At 37.8% G+C, this 16,741-nt stretch overlaps 1 protein-coding gene across 1 annotated transcript in view; it reads right to left on the bottom strand.

Moving 5' to 3' along the window:
• Positions 1-16,741, bottom strand: part of SAP30BP (SAP30 binding protein) — a 54,886-nt gene that overhangs the window by 38,003 nt on the left and 142 nt on the right. The window contains exons 2-3 of the mRNA XM_063120303.1: positions 15,879-15,988; positions 10,998-11,045 (exon numbers count right to left, since the gene is read on the bottom strand). Of these exons, the coding sequence (XP_062976373.1) occupies positions 10,998-11,045; positions 15,879-15,988 (158 nt within the window). The remainder of the gene's footprint in view (positions 1-10,997; positions 11,046-15,878; positions 15,989-16,741) is intronic.

Raw genomic sequence — 16,741 nt, 5'->3', positions numbered from 1 at the left:
CCAACACTTACTTATATTTTCCCAGAGTCTGCAAGCTTCTAACTCTTTTCTATTAGTGCTTCATGTTCTCTGTACAAGAAATTAATATACCTTAAACAGAAATCCCACTCATAGATGTGTGGTATTTGGACAGCTACTAGTGCTGGCATAACAGTACTGTTCTTCCTTGACAGAAATGGAAAACTACCTTTCTTTCATGCCTAACAAGCACTGGGGAGCTCTTGGGAGAAAGGCAGCCAAACATTGGATTTATCCTGGGAAAACTCACAAGTAACCCCCTTAAAAGGGTCTGTAGATTTCTTGGATGCTTTTATTATTAGCCCATTAATAATACAATAGATAAATTTAGGTTTTAGGTTTTGCATGTGTGGACTGTGCTTTTAAAACTTTTACTTAATGACATATTGGGTGGACATGCCCAAAGTCTAACAAGTCTCAATTAGTCCTGAAAATTAACTGGAGCAACTCTTTCCTATAGAGAAGAAAACTTTCTATAGATGACGTGAGATACGGAAGCTTCAGAATTCACTTTAATCTGGATCCACTGATAGGTTTAGACATGTCTAATGAACAAAACAGATACTTTCTACATAAAGTCAACAGACAAGAAATAGCAATAAAGAACAGTCTAGCCAGCTAGGTCAAGCCAGCAGACTTCTCCACAAGGGGCATTTGGGAAGGACAGCTTTTGCTGGCAGCTAATCCAACCTGAAATACCCCTTCTCTCCCACTTGGAAACCAAACCACACCCATGTCAGCAATCTATGGTATTCAACACTCCAGGGAGTCGGAGGTTTGTTGCAGCTTGTACTCCTGGTAAGGGAAGAACAAGTAGGCACGTAATGGACATGTCTCATCTTCCAAACAGCTCACAAAAACTGTTTTAAGAAAAGTACTTACAAAACTCCTAGGAAGAATAATTCCTGCATCTCCTTTTACTGTATAAAGAACTGGATAGAAAGTAGAATTATACCGAAGGGACTTCGGAGCAAAACTAGTCCAACCTCTTGTTCAATGCAGGGTCTGCAATACAGGATGAAACTATAGCATCCCAGCCTTTGTTTAAATTCTTCCAGTGAATGAGAGCCCATCTCCTTATGCAGCCAGTTGCCCTGTTGAATAGCTTAGTGTTAGGAAGTTTCCCCAAGCATTTTGGTAAAATCTGCCCCCCTGCAATATTTCTAGTCTTGTCATCTAGAGCGACAGAGAAAAAGTCCCCTTCATCTTCTGTGTGATGCCCCTTCAGATTTTTGAAGACTGCTATTACATCTCCCCTTAATTTTCTCCAGGCTTAACATACCCAGCTGTTTCAACTGTTTCTCATAAGAATTGCTTTTCAGATCCCACACCATTATGGTTGCCCTACTTAGTCAAGGTTCTTCTTAAATTGCGGCTCCCAGAACCGAACACAGTATTCAAATGGAGCTTGAACAGCACAGAATAGAGTGGAACTATTATTCTCATGACGTGATAAAGGAGAGAAAGACTTCGTCTCAAATCCAGGATTTCCTTTCTGTCCATGAACAGGTTAACAACTAAATCCACTAAACCAGGCTGGGACAATCATATATAGAGTTGCCAGCAACTAGTTTTCCTGGAGGGCTACTTTGGGAAGGGAGCTGGTGGGCTATGGTGGCAAGTCACTGCTCCCAGGCTGCTAGAAAGTTCTGCTATCACAACTACCATCCACTCATACCCCTCTTGCCTCTGGGTTGGCAGCTAGTGTGTGGGATTTAGTTAAGAGCTTGTCAGTTGGTGATTCCTTACAGCCCAGGACAGGTTTTCTAAGTCTGACTCACAACTGGCAGTGCCTGAATCATACTGATCCACTCAGCCCTCTTGTTCTTTGAACCAAACATCTGTTCAAAAAATAAATATAGAAGTAATTTTCTGTTACAAAAGAGAGATTGGCAGTTTCTTCTGCATCACAGATATTTATCCATAAATATAACCAGGTTATTTTTGACCTCACATATTCAGCTGGACACACCCTGGACATGTTTTTTTATGCTGGATGGGATGAGAGCAATTTGGGTGTGGGGAAACATGATTAAGTTCCATTGTCATGGTTGAGGTTAGGCTTTGCTGAACGCTTATAGGGCACAGGAGTGCCAATTAAGGTGGTCTGTTGCAAGAGATTGATGGATCAAATAGTTTTCTTGATGGCTCATGGGGATTTTCCCTTCACACATGCAGGCAATCCTGTTGACCACTGGAAATGAGGAAATTGTCTGAGCAGTTGAAATGGGTGATTCGGAATGCCCTCTCCCTGGATACAGAATTAAGCTAGCTCCTTAATAATCTGAGGAACTGTCAGCAATGAAATGGAAGGAAACAGTAGAGCAAAGGTTGCAGAAGACTCATGACAAATATGATCAATTACAGACTAGATTTCATACTCTGTGAAGGTGGAAAACAAATCTTACTTTTTGGTCACCATTGCATCTGTTCAAAGACAACCAACAGCTTTCCAAGAGGTCTTTTACATCTTGGCTCAAAATGTGGAGGGGAGAACTGTTTGGTAGCTCGCCGTGACGAATTTGTGAGGTATTTTGTGGATAAAGTCATGCATTTCTATTTCAACTAGGTATTACAGTTAGAGCACTACCAGTAGATGTACCTTTGACAACTACTTATCCAGTTAAATTGGGTAATTTCAATTTGTGCAGTCTGAGGATGTGGACAGGATTCTTGAAGAGTTGAGGCCAACGATATGCGTACTTGTCCTTTGCATATCTTGGCTAATACAAGCAGCCAAAGGTAGACTGGATAAGGAGCTGGTAGGAGTGGAAGAGACTTCACTGCAGTTGCATTTCTGTTTTCTGCTAATGTTTTTATGTTTAATGTTACGGTATAAATTGGAAGGATGTTTTGAATTGTTAAATTATTTTGTTGTAAACTGCCTTGAACTCCTTGAAAATAAGGCAGGGTATACATTATACTGTTGTTTTTATGTCTCGGATGGTTTTTAAATTTTGTATACTTTTAATGTTTACTGTTTTTAGCTTTTGTGAACTGCCCAGAGAGCTTCGGCTGTGGGGCGGTATATAAATGTAATAAATAAATAAATAAATAAAATATTTCATTTTCTCTATTTTTGTTTAGCTGGATCAAATATACCTTGTGGTTCAATTTAAGACGTTAACATTATTCCAGTCCTAGAATTTCTCTAGTAGAAATGGACTGAAATGTATCAAAACAATGGGTGGCATATGTTGTCGACCCATACTTGAAATACCAAGGGAACTGGATTTAGAAAACCATGTTAAGCCTCAGCTTAAGAAATATATTGGTGATCCAAGACACAAATGAAAAGTAAAAGGCTTCTTCAGTGAACTACATTCAGTGGATGCAATGCTGAAGACTATTGCAAAATCCTCCAGAACTTTGATTCTGGATTGAAGGAGACTTAAATTGGGGGAAGGGCTGTACCACAGTAGTAGAGCATGAGCTTTGCAAGCAAAAGATCCCAGGTTCAATCCCTGGCATCTCCAAACAGGGCTAGGAAAGACCCCTGCCTCAGACCCTAGAGAGCTGCTGTCAGTTATTATAAGCAATATTGAGCTAGACAGACAAATGAACACATAATTTGATGAAGATGAAATCAGGCATGGTAATTTCCTCTCAGAGGAGTTTCTGTAAGGTTAGGCATGAGGGGTGGGGAGGACAAATAATCCATATTCCAACTCACACCAGTCTCCATATTGTCTATGCAATAAGATACAATATACACAGATCATTCCCCTGGAATTGGTCTATCATTCAGAGACCCAAAGTCTAGACTCACACTGGATTTGGAGTGAGTACCTGAAAGGAATTATGATTCAATACATAGCAGTTGGAGTAATTTGGACTCTGCCACCCATAAAGTAAACATTAACATGCAATAAAAGCAAATACTAAGAGATTCCCTACTTTCCTGGGTACACACATTTTACTGTAAACTGAACATTCTCTTGCACTACCACCTCTCCTACCCCAACTACGATTTCCCATAATCAATTTTTCTATTAGAACAACATAAGTTAGTTTGGAGAGTAAATAGAAGGCTAACTGAAGGGAATGAACAGGAACTAGCATTAGAAACTTCACTATGGAAGTATGGTTTCAAAAATCAAGAGACTAAAGAGACATAACATATTGCAACATCTTATGAATGATGTTACCCCAAGATGATCTTTGAGAATCTGTGATAAACACGCAAGGAAAAAGCAAGGAGATTTCATGCCTGAAACTATATCCATCTCTGAAAAGATAGTTAAAACTTTGTTGACAACATAGAATGCCACATCCTCAGCTATTTGAAGAAACACCTACATTACATGGTGAAGACCTTTTTATTCTCCCAGCATTTTAACAGTCTATAAATAAATTTTAACTTGATGTTTTAAATTTGTAATTTTGCATTGCTGCTGTTTTTATCTGGTTGAGCTTTTATATAGCATTTTATATTATGGTTTTATACTGTTGTTTTATACTTTGAATGTTTTTAATTTTTGTGAACCGCCCAGAGAGCTCTGGCTATTGAACGGTATAGAAATGCAATAAATAGATAAATAATCCATGATTAAATAAGAATGAATTGCTACCCTGATCCCAAATCTTTATCATACAGCTTCAAGAAACTGGCTTCACAACAGGAAGGTGGTCAAATAGAATAAAAACTTCAAATTGTCCAGCTTTTCAATCCAATATATTGAGTTTACTGTACAGTAGCATGTATTTCATTGGAAATGGGATAAAAGGATGGAAGGCAAGTCAACTCCCTAACCCTCCACATCTCACACTGGGACAACCGCAAAAGAATTAATTGGCTCAGGGTTACAGTAAGTCATAAGCATGTCTTCTAAAAGTATTGCTGGAAATTATGTTCTGGAACAAGTGCTTTGGTCTGCAAATACAATACCCTCTTTAAATCCAGGACTCTGACATGGCAGCATTCCAAGGAAATGCTGAAAGAAGAGAAAGAGAGGTTGCTACAGAAGTCATTTCTCAATGGATTAAGTGTTTAAAAAACACAAGCAAGTGTATAGGGCAGGACACTATTTATTACTTTGCTTATATCAGTATAATCAGTCTAGTAATCTTGGACAAAGTTAATTATTCCCCTGTGAACACTGCTGGAATGGCTTAATCAACGTAAGTTACCTATTGTAGTGTACCTATGATCAGAATTTTTCATGAGTCCACTGCAGGGTAGACAAATATATAATTAGTATTATTGATACCTTCATGTAAGTTTTGTTTATTCTGCAACAAAATGTATTCTACATTTACTTTTGCAGACTTGAATCTTCAGTACATCCAGGAATTAGATTTCTTTAGAAGTTCAATAGGGATAAGTTCTAAAGAGACGGAACTGTTTCAATGGCATATGCCTTTAGTACAATGAAGTAACAATACTTATTGAGCAAAGAATTCAGCATCATGAAAACGCTGTTCATTAGAAACATAGTAATGGAAGAAAAATTATGCAAACAAGCAAATTCATAGATGCTACTTAATTAGCCTGTGTTGTACAAGCAGAAAAATTCAGCTTTTCTTTACAAAGAATTTGTTAAAGATCAAAGTTACATGCAGGGCACACACCTTCTATTCAAGCCAATGGAAGTGCCTTAATTCCCCAATTCAAAGATTCCGAAAGCTAAGGAAACCCACCAGTGGATTAAAATCATCATCATCATTATCATCATCTAGAAGTTGTCTTTTAAAGCCACCTACCTTCCTGGTTTTGAGGTCTTAATTGGTCTCACAGGTAAAGCTAGTGTCATTGCTATTCTGGGGAAAACTAGGAGCAGAGAGAGAAGAAAGTGGCCAACTGCATTTCCTGAGACTGATGAAAAAATGTTACAGAATATATACAGCTTACACTAAGGCCATGGCTAGACCAGGCCTATATCCCGGGATCGTCCTGTACATGTAAATGACACACAGAGGATAACGGCAGCAGGCAGGGATAATCCTTAGGTCTAGCTAAGGCCAAAGATACAAATGTTTCTATAGTTATGTATATAAACAACATTAACTTCATAATACAAGTAACTGGGGGGAATCAACCAAAAGTATTTCCAACATGATACATCCCTACCAACTAGCAAGTAAGATTGGGGAGTCATACTGATATAAATGAAGAAAAATGCCTATATTTATAAGCATTTAAGTTATGGGCAGAATCCGTCATTGCATAAGTGAAAGTTCTCCCCAAAATTTAGATAACCACCATCTAAGAGTGGGGGCTAAGGAATCTTTCCATTTCTGAGCTACTAGGATTTTAGCTGTTGCTAGCAAAATCCATCCAAGTTCTCTTTTTATAGTTGGCTTGATCATTTGCATGCCCTAATAAAATCACAAATGGATCTAGGAATATGGTATATTGCATATGTAATTTCTACCATAATTCAATTTTCTTTCTGAAAATATTGCTACTGGGCATTTCCAGCAAACAATAATGAAGTACACCATTTGCTGTCCATACCTCCAGCACTATTCACCATCTGGATAAATTTGACTTAATTGATCAAGAATCATATATCACTGATAAAAGATTTTATAATAATGCTTTTTAAAACTATTAGTTATGTGGAGAAAAGGTTGATCCTTGTGTAAGATATTTTGTCACACGGGCTGATGCTGGGTAACCCAGCACTTTCGTTGAGATGTAAATCCATTTTATTTCTGTTCGACTACTGTTAACAGTTGTAGATAAATCTCTGATAAAGATCTTTGTAATTTCTTCCATTCAATAGTAAAGATTCAAACATGGACAAATTAGTTTTTATTTCAGTTTGTCTTAAGGCTTTTGCTCAAAAACACATATCTCAACTGAAAGTACTATATCAATTGCAGGTTAGCTTCAACAAGGTTCTGCATGATCTCCTCACATGATATAGATCATGCTGTCTGTATTAAATTAATATATCCTGTTACATCTTTATTAGTCCAAACTGAAGTACCACCCAATTTGATACCCAATTTGTGTTTTATATTCGCTGTTGTTTCCCGCCTCGATCCTAGTGAAGAGGTGGATAAGAAATAAGTTATTATTATTATTCATAAATGAAAATAGAAGAGGACAATAAAGACATTCCTAGAGAGAATATTTTCTATAAACTTCTCAGACTGACAATACCAGTAGTACAAGGATTTGTTTATTAAAACTGCTGTATTTATTAAAAAAATTATTGTACAAAGGTAATATAGTCAAAGGAATTGTGACATATCTGCTCTAACATCATCCAGGAACTATCTTTTTGTAAAAGACTGCCCAACTTCTACTAGCCTTACCCTGGGGCTAAGGAGGAAATTGCTGTTTGACATCAGTGTCTGAACTTGAAAAGCTTACTAGGACATGCTGTTCTGCTATGCAATGTGACTGGAAAGCCACAGAAAAGCAACCCTCTGTAAAGTGTTGAACTCTTACTCTCTATAGCAAGATCAACAAGAGTAGTTCAGGTAGTTAAATGAACTTCAATACCAATGCTGGCTTCTATGAACATAAAGCAGTTTAATGTAACATACAGTTTAAGATTGAAGGCAAACAGAAACCAGGTAAATCTGCTCTACACAACTCTTATAGAGGGTAGCCAGACAAATCCAACTGGGAGAACTGACAACTTATATTGAAGTCTTGCTAGCTGCCAACTCTGTCTGGAAGCACAATGGCACCTTTTGGTGTACTCCTGAATGGATTGCATAATTTTGAATATAAGGACTATCCACGCAATTAAAAGATGATAGTCAAAACCAACCTAAAAAATGAGGTGGGCATTGGATAGGGAAGCATCATAATGTAATCAACAAATTATTATATATTGAACAAGGACTAAAACACAGTGTTTTACATGCATTCCTCATAAAGCATCTCCTGAAGGTTGGTGTGGGGTGGGCACCAGAGTGGCATTTGATGCAGTGAGGGGCTGTGATCAAAAGAGAAATCAACAATAGCATTGCCCACCACCAAGCTCAGAAACATTCCCTTTGCATGCAAGGGGCCAAAGAAGACTTTTAAATTGTTTGGCTCTGTCTATGCAATCATTTAAGGTCTATTTGCACATTTGTAAAAGTTACATAAACTGGGAATGTAGTAGGGCATGCTAGTTGTCCCTGTGTTCTTTCTATGCATTCAACATAATACCTAAATGGCACATGTAGTAAAAATTCTTAGGTTAAATTTCTAGCACCTTCAGGAAAAACAAACAACAACTATGGAAAAGATGATTGAAAATACATCTGTCTAAGGCCCTGGAGAGCCACTGCCAGTCGAAGCAGGCAATCCTGGGCTAGACAGACCATTCGTCTAGCTTAGCAGCTTCATTTCAACATTCCACAGAATAAACTCAATATTTGTGTAGAAAAGTCTGCACCGGGACACCACTTGTAGGTTTTCTACCCAGCACAAAGCTGAACATGGTAACATAGTGCATGCAGAAGACTAGGGCCACAGCACAATTCAACACGCATAGCTGGTCACTGATCACATTAGCTTGATATACATCAATGTTCCCCCATTATCAAATCATGGTCAAAAGACATTATGTGAGGTTACATGATACCTTTCCTCTGCCTTCTATGGTTTGCTGTAATAGTTTCACCAAGGATTAGTTTTGGCCAGCTAGCTTCAACATCAACCCAGACTTTTTTTCTCCTCTCCCTCCCACAGTTTGTAACATCTTGCCTGATGCACGTATTTGGAGATCTTGAAAGCTTGCACTCACAATTTTGTGCAAATCTGATTAGTCCTAATAAAGGTATTGTCTGACCATGGATTTTATCTTAAAAACATGGCTTACTTTGTTTTATATGTATTTTTTATAAATTATATGTATTTTTTATAAATTATGGAAGAGGGATTCCACAAGTATTCTCCCTTATGAGCCTGCCTGTGCTTTAAGATCTTCTGGAGAAGGCCTTCTTTCAGTCCCACCATCTTCACAGGTGTGCTTGGTGGGAACATGTGAGAGGGCTTTCTTGGTGGCTGCTCTAGTGCTCTGGAACTCTCTTCCCGGGGAAGCTAGGCTGGCTCCCTCCTTGATGGGCTTTCGGAAGCAGGCTAAAACTTTTTTGTTCCAGCAGGCCTTTGGAGAATAATCTGGCCCTCCATCTATGTTAATGTCTTATAATTTTGTTGTGTATTTTAAACGTTTATGGTTTTGTTCCCCCCCCCCCCCCGCCACCCAATGTATGTTTTAAACTTTGTAAGGTCGCCTTGAGATCCAGCATTGGGCAAAAGGCAGGATACAAATAAATATAATAATAACAACAACAACAACAACAACTTTTTTAACTACCACCTAAAGATGGGACTTTGCTATTTAAGGCAGGGGTGGGCAACTTGAAGCTCTCCAGATGTTTTGGCTTACAACTCTCATCAGCCCTAGCCAGCATAGCTAATGGTGAGAAATAATGGGATTTGTAATCCAACATAATTTGGAGGGCCACAAATTGCCCAAACATGCTTTAAGGATTACATTCCCTCCAGCCACTAGGTTCCCCATCCCTCCAATTTGGCTTCTAGTGAATTTAACCTTGCATACCACCAAAAATTAATCTCCAGCTTGCCTATATAAAAACTGCTTTCTCTTTACTTATTTTTTAAAAAATGAGTATTTAGTGCCTCTTCTATTAATAATACAGCTACACAAATTTATGATTTAGAGAATGAGCCATCTTTATACTCAGTTTCAAAAATATTTTTAAAAACAAAAAACTTGTTTACAGTCTGCAGCCAAAGAATAATCATGTTATGTCTATGTTTTCCACAGACCAGTGCAATTACTGACCTCTATTATTTAGGGGTATTTAAAGTTATCCTCTTCACATCCTCATCTGCTAGCCGTACTTGTACTTTCAGCTTAGCTTATAAAATTATGGGTTGGACATGGTACCTAGGCCATAAAGTTCAAAAAGGCTAGCATTATGAGATCTACATAGTAAAATTCAAAGAGAAATAGTGCCACTGAGTGGACAAGGTGAGTATAAAGTTTTTGCTTGACTTAAATCCTACCATTTAACAGAACTCTTACTTTAATGTAAGACTAGATGAATGCATATTGAGAATAAAAACCTATTCATTTTTTAAACACTTAAAAAGAGTATAAGCAAATACATAATGTTTTATCAAGTCTGTGTGATTACATACAACATGAAAGATAATTATAGGATCAAGGTGAATTAGAGAAAATAATTGTGCTTCCAAGATATAAAAGGCAGCATAAAAATAGACATTTCTATTTGCACTTTATTTTTTTCCACTGAAGTGTACCCTTACTGGTGCTATATAATGGACATAAGCCAACTTATGACTAAATAAAAACTCCATCTGAGTTCCTGTTTTGGCAGATCAAGTAGAAGGGTACATATCAAACTACTGAGCCCTAGGATTTTCAGCTTCTTCTGAACTGTGTATTTTCGCATATAGTAGAAACTGGAAGGCATTGTTATGTAACTGGTACCGAGCACAGAAGTTATGTTTCCTGAACCAAAGATTGCTTGAACAGCATGGCTCATGACACAGAATGCTGGTGGACCAGGGGCTACATTTGGCTCACTACATACTCATTCCTTTTTATTCAACCTAAACCCAACTAGTCTCAAGCACTGTATAGATTTAGATAAGGACACATGGCAACCTTCAAGAAAATATCTTTGCACTGCGAAACAGGGAATATGATAATTCACAATATGTTTCTAGAATTACACTAAAGCATTTCACACAACTGCAGAAGTGTTGACTGTATCACAAAGATCAGAATCCATGCAAAATACAAGATGATTTCATACTCTGGTGAGTTGGCTAATTTCTGCTCTGGAATGTTAGCTTAGTTGCTTTTTTCAATATTTTAAATTTGGGCTATTCATAAATATTTCAAGACCTCCTTCCCCCATACCTCTAAGATTCAGCACCAGCTTGCCAACAACAGGATATGTCAATAATGAACTAAATCGTACTATTAAATGTCGCAGTGTATTCCATCCCACCATAACACTCTTCAAAATACCTTTAGGTCATCAGCCTCAGGTTTTTCAGTCTCTGAATCGTCATCTTCCTATAAGACAAAGAATTTACAGGATTAAGCTTTAAAAAGCGGGCTCAGCAAGTTCTTGCATGAGTGGCAAGGGTCTTGCATTAAATAGCCCAGTTTCACTATTTAGCAACTCACTATTTCAGATGACCTGTCCCCATAGCCTTTCCCCATCCCCGATAAAACATCCATTCAGATGAAAAATGGCATCATTACTTCCAAGGAAACAGATGTCTCTGTAGATTCTAAACATCCACATATCTGATTTCTTAAAAAAATTAAAAAACGTAACAATAAAAAGGCAACAGATAGGAATGATTAAAGATTGTGTAGGAATTCTTCACTGACTCTTTTTAATACCAAAACAGTCCATAATAAAAGACACACATGCCGACAAGATCTCATCATGCTAAAAGTTACCAACATCTCTCTGATTTTGTGACCTATGAAGCATTGTTCCAAGTCAACAGAATACACATCACTAAGGAGGACAATTAATGATGCTTGGTATGATGGAACAAATGTGAGAGACATAATATTTCAGAAGATTAGTATACAAGTATTACCCTAAAGCTGTATTATCAGCCAGTAGTTTGACTGAAATCTTTGCTAAAGATCATTTCTGTAACTTCCCAAAGTTTCCACTTTCTTTCATCAATGAATACTAGTTCCTACCACTTACTACCATACCTATTTTGTGTTTTTCTGCAATTGAGGTGGTCACATAAGGTTCTCTTCTTGAGACCCAAAAAGAAAAAGCAAGAATTACAACTATGGAAAGGTTCTCCCCCACCCGCAATAAAAAGGATTTTGGCTGCCTAATATTTAACTAGAATTTCACTTTAGCCACCTAACAGTAAGAACCCCACTGAACACGAATATGCTTTGTTCTCAAAAATACTAATCATTGTCACTATTATTCAAGCTTAAAGCCAATGCCACAGCAAAGACATCAGGAAAAGGACTACGTAGAATTAAGCCATAGTCTGAAGGCTTGACTTCAGCTTGCACTGAAAACCACTAGAGAAGTAATCCAGAGATTTGGGCTGAGGTGTCAACAGTATGCTGGTCCTACCTCATTTCTTCCTTCTGATCCTAGCCATGGAGTGGAAACCCTGAGTCAGTGTCGCAGGTCAGTCTTGGTACAGATGGGGATGAACAATCTTAATCCAGAAAACATTATGTACTGCAGGTTGGGGGTTCTGGGTTGGAAATGTACAACCTATTCTAGTTGGGACTGCATTTTCCCTTAAGAATGCTGGGGTGCTTCTGGAGTAGATGTTCCCCCTGAATATCCAGGTAATGTTGGGAAGCTCTCAGAGCCCTTTATCAGCTCTGTCTGGTTCACCAGCTTCAGCCTTACCTGGAGAAAACAGACCTGACCTCAGTTCCTCATGCCCTAGTCCTATATAAAATGCAAGAGTACTCCTCCTCACCAGTTATAGTTTTTGCGATGTTTCTCAGAACTGCGGCCTTCTAGGGAAGTTCCAGAAAAATAACTGCCAGGACCTTCCAGTCTAGCAGACGGGCCAAAACCCACTCTCAGTAACTAATTTGTCTCATGAGGGTAAATTTGATAGAATGCTAACCTCCTCACCAGTTATAAAATGTTAGCAAGGCTTTTACTTTAACGTTTCGTGTTAATTTGTGCTTACTTACATTAATAGGTTTACTCGCCTCATTTATATTTTGAGTTTCTTTGAGTGCACATGCGAAGCAATATTTTAAATTATTGATGGGAAAGAACAGGGGAAGTTGGTTCAAAATCTTAGAAAAGTGTAAATACACCTGTCGTATGACGGGCTTTTTCACTAGTTAAATACTAAATTGAATACTGCAGTGATCTCTTTATAAGGATACCTTTAAAGTCAAGGTGGAAATTGAAGATAGTACAAAACATAGCTGCCAAAATGTTGGTTGCCGTGCAGCTATTGGAGCACATCACACTGATCTTATATCAACTGCACTGGTTACATATTCATTTCCAGGGCCAGTTTAAATTGACTCTTAAAACCCTTAGTAGCCTTGGACCAGGTTAGCTCAACGACTGTCTTCACCCCTATGAATCTATCCAATCCTTAAAATTGGGTTTAGAGATCCTGCTCTCTGGCCTGTCTCCAGTCTGTCCCCCATGGCTGGCACAAACTAAAGACAGAGTCTTCCTTCACTGGCTCCATATGTATAATGGAAAGTGTTTTTATTGACACTCATATTTGCATATTCCACCAAGTACATTTTATGTAGAAAAGGAGGATAGAAATGAAATTAATGAACAAACCCAGGTTGTGGTGAAACATGAAAAAAGGCCTGTTCTTCAGCCGTTTTGTAAAAGGTAGACTTAAATTCAGCTTTCTCACAAACAGCTTACCCTAAAACAATAAATGTGGATGGTATTCTTTGCTTAAGGGATGTTCAGAAGTTACTTTACCCTTAGACACAGAGAAATTGGGAATGATTCCAAGCACTTACTTCCTGCTTCCCCCACACTAGACATATATATATATTTTCTTTTTACTCTTTTTCTTTTTTGTCTCCTTTCTTCCTTTATATTTTCTCTCTCTCTGCTTGATTAAGCTTCCCCTAGAAGTTGTATCAATCAACTTTTATTTTTTCCTTTTTGGATATTATACATGTTCACATAAATGTTGGTTTGATATTAATTGTTAGGGGATGGTTTGTATTAATTCCTTATTTTTGTATCACTTTAAATAAAAATAAAATAATTTAAAATATATATATACGGAAATGCCTAAAAAGAGATTTTGCAGTTATTTAAACTCTATAGTAGCTTCAATTAATAAGGTTAAAGGAGACACCTTATTTAAATAAGCATGTGATCCCTTGTGTTGGGCATTCACTTCTGTACAGAATGAGGGAATGGGGAAGAAACAGGTGTATCAAAGTTCTATTCCTGAACTTACTGCATGAAGAGGAGTGAACCTTTGAGTAGTGTCTCAGCAGCCCCTTAGAAAGCATAACACTATCCCAGCCTATCATAGTAACAGTTCCACCACTCAGGTCAGAAGGCATCTTCAATTCCTTATATCTCCTCAAGCCATCCATGCTATTGCATATTAGATTTCATCCTCTGTAGAAGCTAGACATTATTTTCAATAAATACATTTATCAATAAATACAATTTCACTCCTAAAGATGCTATTACCACTGCATCTAACCACAGTTATCAGAGCAGACAAAATGTCATCAGAGCAGACAAAAAACAAAAACATACACAGACAAGAATTCAGTATTTTGCATCTTGCAAACTAGTAAAAATATATAGAATTGGAAATGTTCCCAGAAAAAGTTGGAAATGTTCCCAGAAACAGGCTGTGGATTGTGATCATATACTATAAAGGTTTGGAAAATGGGGTCTTGCTATTTACTGTTTTACTCTGTACAGCACCATGTACATTGATGGTGCAATAATAATAATAATAATAATAATAATAATAATAATAATAATAATAATATCACAATAAGCTGTTGTAAGTTGCCACTTGAGTCTCTGGCAATTTTATAATACCATTTTACAGACATGGTTAAACATCACTCAAAAAGGGGAATAAATATAAACAAAAGAAAAATAACAGGTTTTGCAAAACAACTGGAACAATCTTGTTCACCTTTTGCCAAATTACCAGATACAGCTTATATACTGTATTTCTTCGATTGTAAGACCCCGTCGATTGTAAGACGCACACTAATTTCAGTACCACTAACAGAAAAAAAACCCTAAGACACACCCGCGATTCTAAGACGCACCCCATTTTTAGAGATGTTTATATGGGGGAAAAAGTGCATCTTAGAATCGAAGAAATAGGGTAGTCACAATCTGGCACTCAAGTATGTGACAAGACAGCAGAGAAACAACAGTTTAAAAATCTGTTATACTAATAATGTCGACAACAACAAACAATTTGGGGGTTATAAAGTGTATTATAGATCATGTTTGTTCTTTTCTTCATGTACTGTTATTTATATCATATAATAGATGCTTTCCACATCATTTCCTGCTTAAATATATAATAGCAAATGGTACCTGAAGTGTTAAAAATACAATTCATCCACCTTTACATCCAGATAGAGGCTCGATCTTAGGGTTCTCTTCTGAGAACAGAAGGCACTTCTGCTTATTCAAGGTGGAGACTTTCATGGACACCTCTCCTCCGGCTGCAACCTCTATCCCACCTGCCATCTTCCTCTGGATGGATTTGGGGGAGGCACAGGGAGATGCAGATGGAAAGGAGAGGTGGAAAACCCTCATCCAAAGCAAGAATTAAGTAATACAGTAATTTAAACAACCTGCTTATATAGCACCCAAAAGTGCCATCCCTCTTTTCCATCCTACTGGAGGATAGAGATGGAGTTCACCACCTTGATGGATAAAGGAAAACCCTCTCCAATTACCCAGACTGCTGGCCTAGCAAGAAGCCTTCTCTCTGATATCTTTCTCCAGTCATTTAACCAATTAATTTGATATTACTTTGTTCTTTAAAGTTTCTACAGCTAATCTAGATCAGTTATTCCATAATTTTTTACATGTACTCATTTTGTTTATAAAGGACATGAGCAGCTTCAGTAGTAGCCATATACATTGTTACCTATAGCAAATGGATGCCAAAGATCTTGGTATAAACTGGGTTGCCAGATGGGTTATGATTTTTTTTTTGACATTTTAATCCAGCAATCCCATAAGCAAATATCACTGGTAAACACAGATATAGTAATATGCATAAATAAAAGAAGTGAGGAAGAGATGAGGAGCCAGCTTGCCTATATTTCATTCTATAGTGGAATGCATGGTATAAACATATACTGAGCATTAAACTAACCAACATAAGATGAAGTACCTACCGACTGCCTACTGTTTTCATCATCATCGTCATCATAACCATCCTCCTCTCCCTCCATTTTACTGAAGTCATCCTCTCCATAACCTTCAGACACCAGTCCTCCTTTTTCTTCTAGTTCATCCAAAATGAGAAAGAAAATTAAGAAAGTGTTAGTGGCAATTTAGCATTCCAATATGAATATATGTAGAACATAGATATTGATTTAACAATAGTACACATAAGTGTATAAATTATAGTATAGAAGCCACTGTGTTGCTAGGTTCCCCCCTTAAAAAAAGCGATATCCCCAGTAATTAGAGGTCTTAACACAGATTCACAGCCTATCACATGCACCAAACTGGAAGTTTTAAGAAACTGATTTAGAACTGCTAATATTTGAAATATACCACTGAGAAAGAAAATAGTCCGGAGGGGAGTGATTACAAATCGTGCAAGACAGCTTAGAAAAACAGAGGATTCCTGGGACCGTGTGGGGAGGGATAATAGTTCAGTGGCAGAGCACAATATTTGCATGAAGAACATCGCTAATCAAATGCCTGGCATCTCCACTTAAGAAGATCTTAAGTAGCAGGACGGAGGAAGCTCTGGAGAGCAACTGCCAGTAAATGGCAGAAAACACTGAGCTAGCGTCCTGACCCAGTATAAGACAGCTTCATATATCGATATGAAGCTCCTCCCAAGAAAGGTAGCGCGAGGTACTCCTTATTTCATCATCCCAGAGAAAAAGGATTTGGGTTTTCCCTTGAAATGGAGAAACGGGAAGACCCTCTCTCGCACCCGCCACAGACTCCAAGTTCGGCGTGGAGTTTTCCCGAACCGGGCCCCGGTAGAGCCAAACGACGCGGTGTTCTTTATTGCCCGAAC

Source organism: Elgaria multicarinata, chromosome 3 (genome assembly GCF_023053635.1).
Source record: "Elgaria multicarinata webbii isolate HBS135686 ecotype San Diego chromosome 3, rElgMul1.1.pri, whole genome shotgun sequence".
NCBI lineage: Eukaryota > Metazoa > Chordata > Lepidosauria > Squamata > Anguidae > Elgaria > Elgaria multicarinata.
This window is presented reverse-complemented; position numbering and strand designations above follow the sequence as displayed.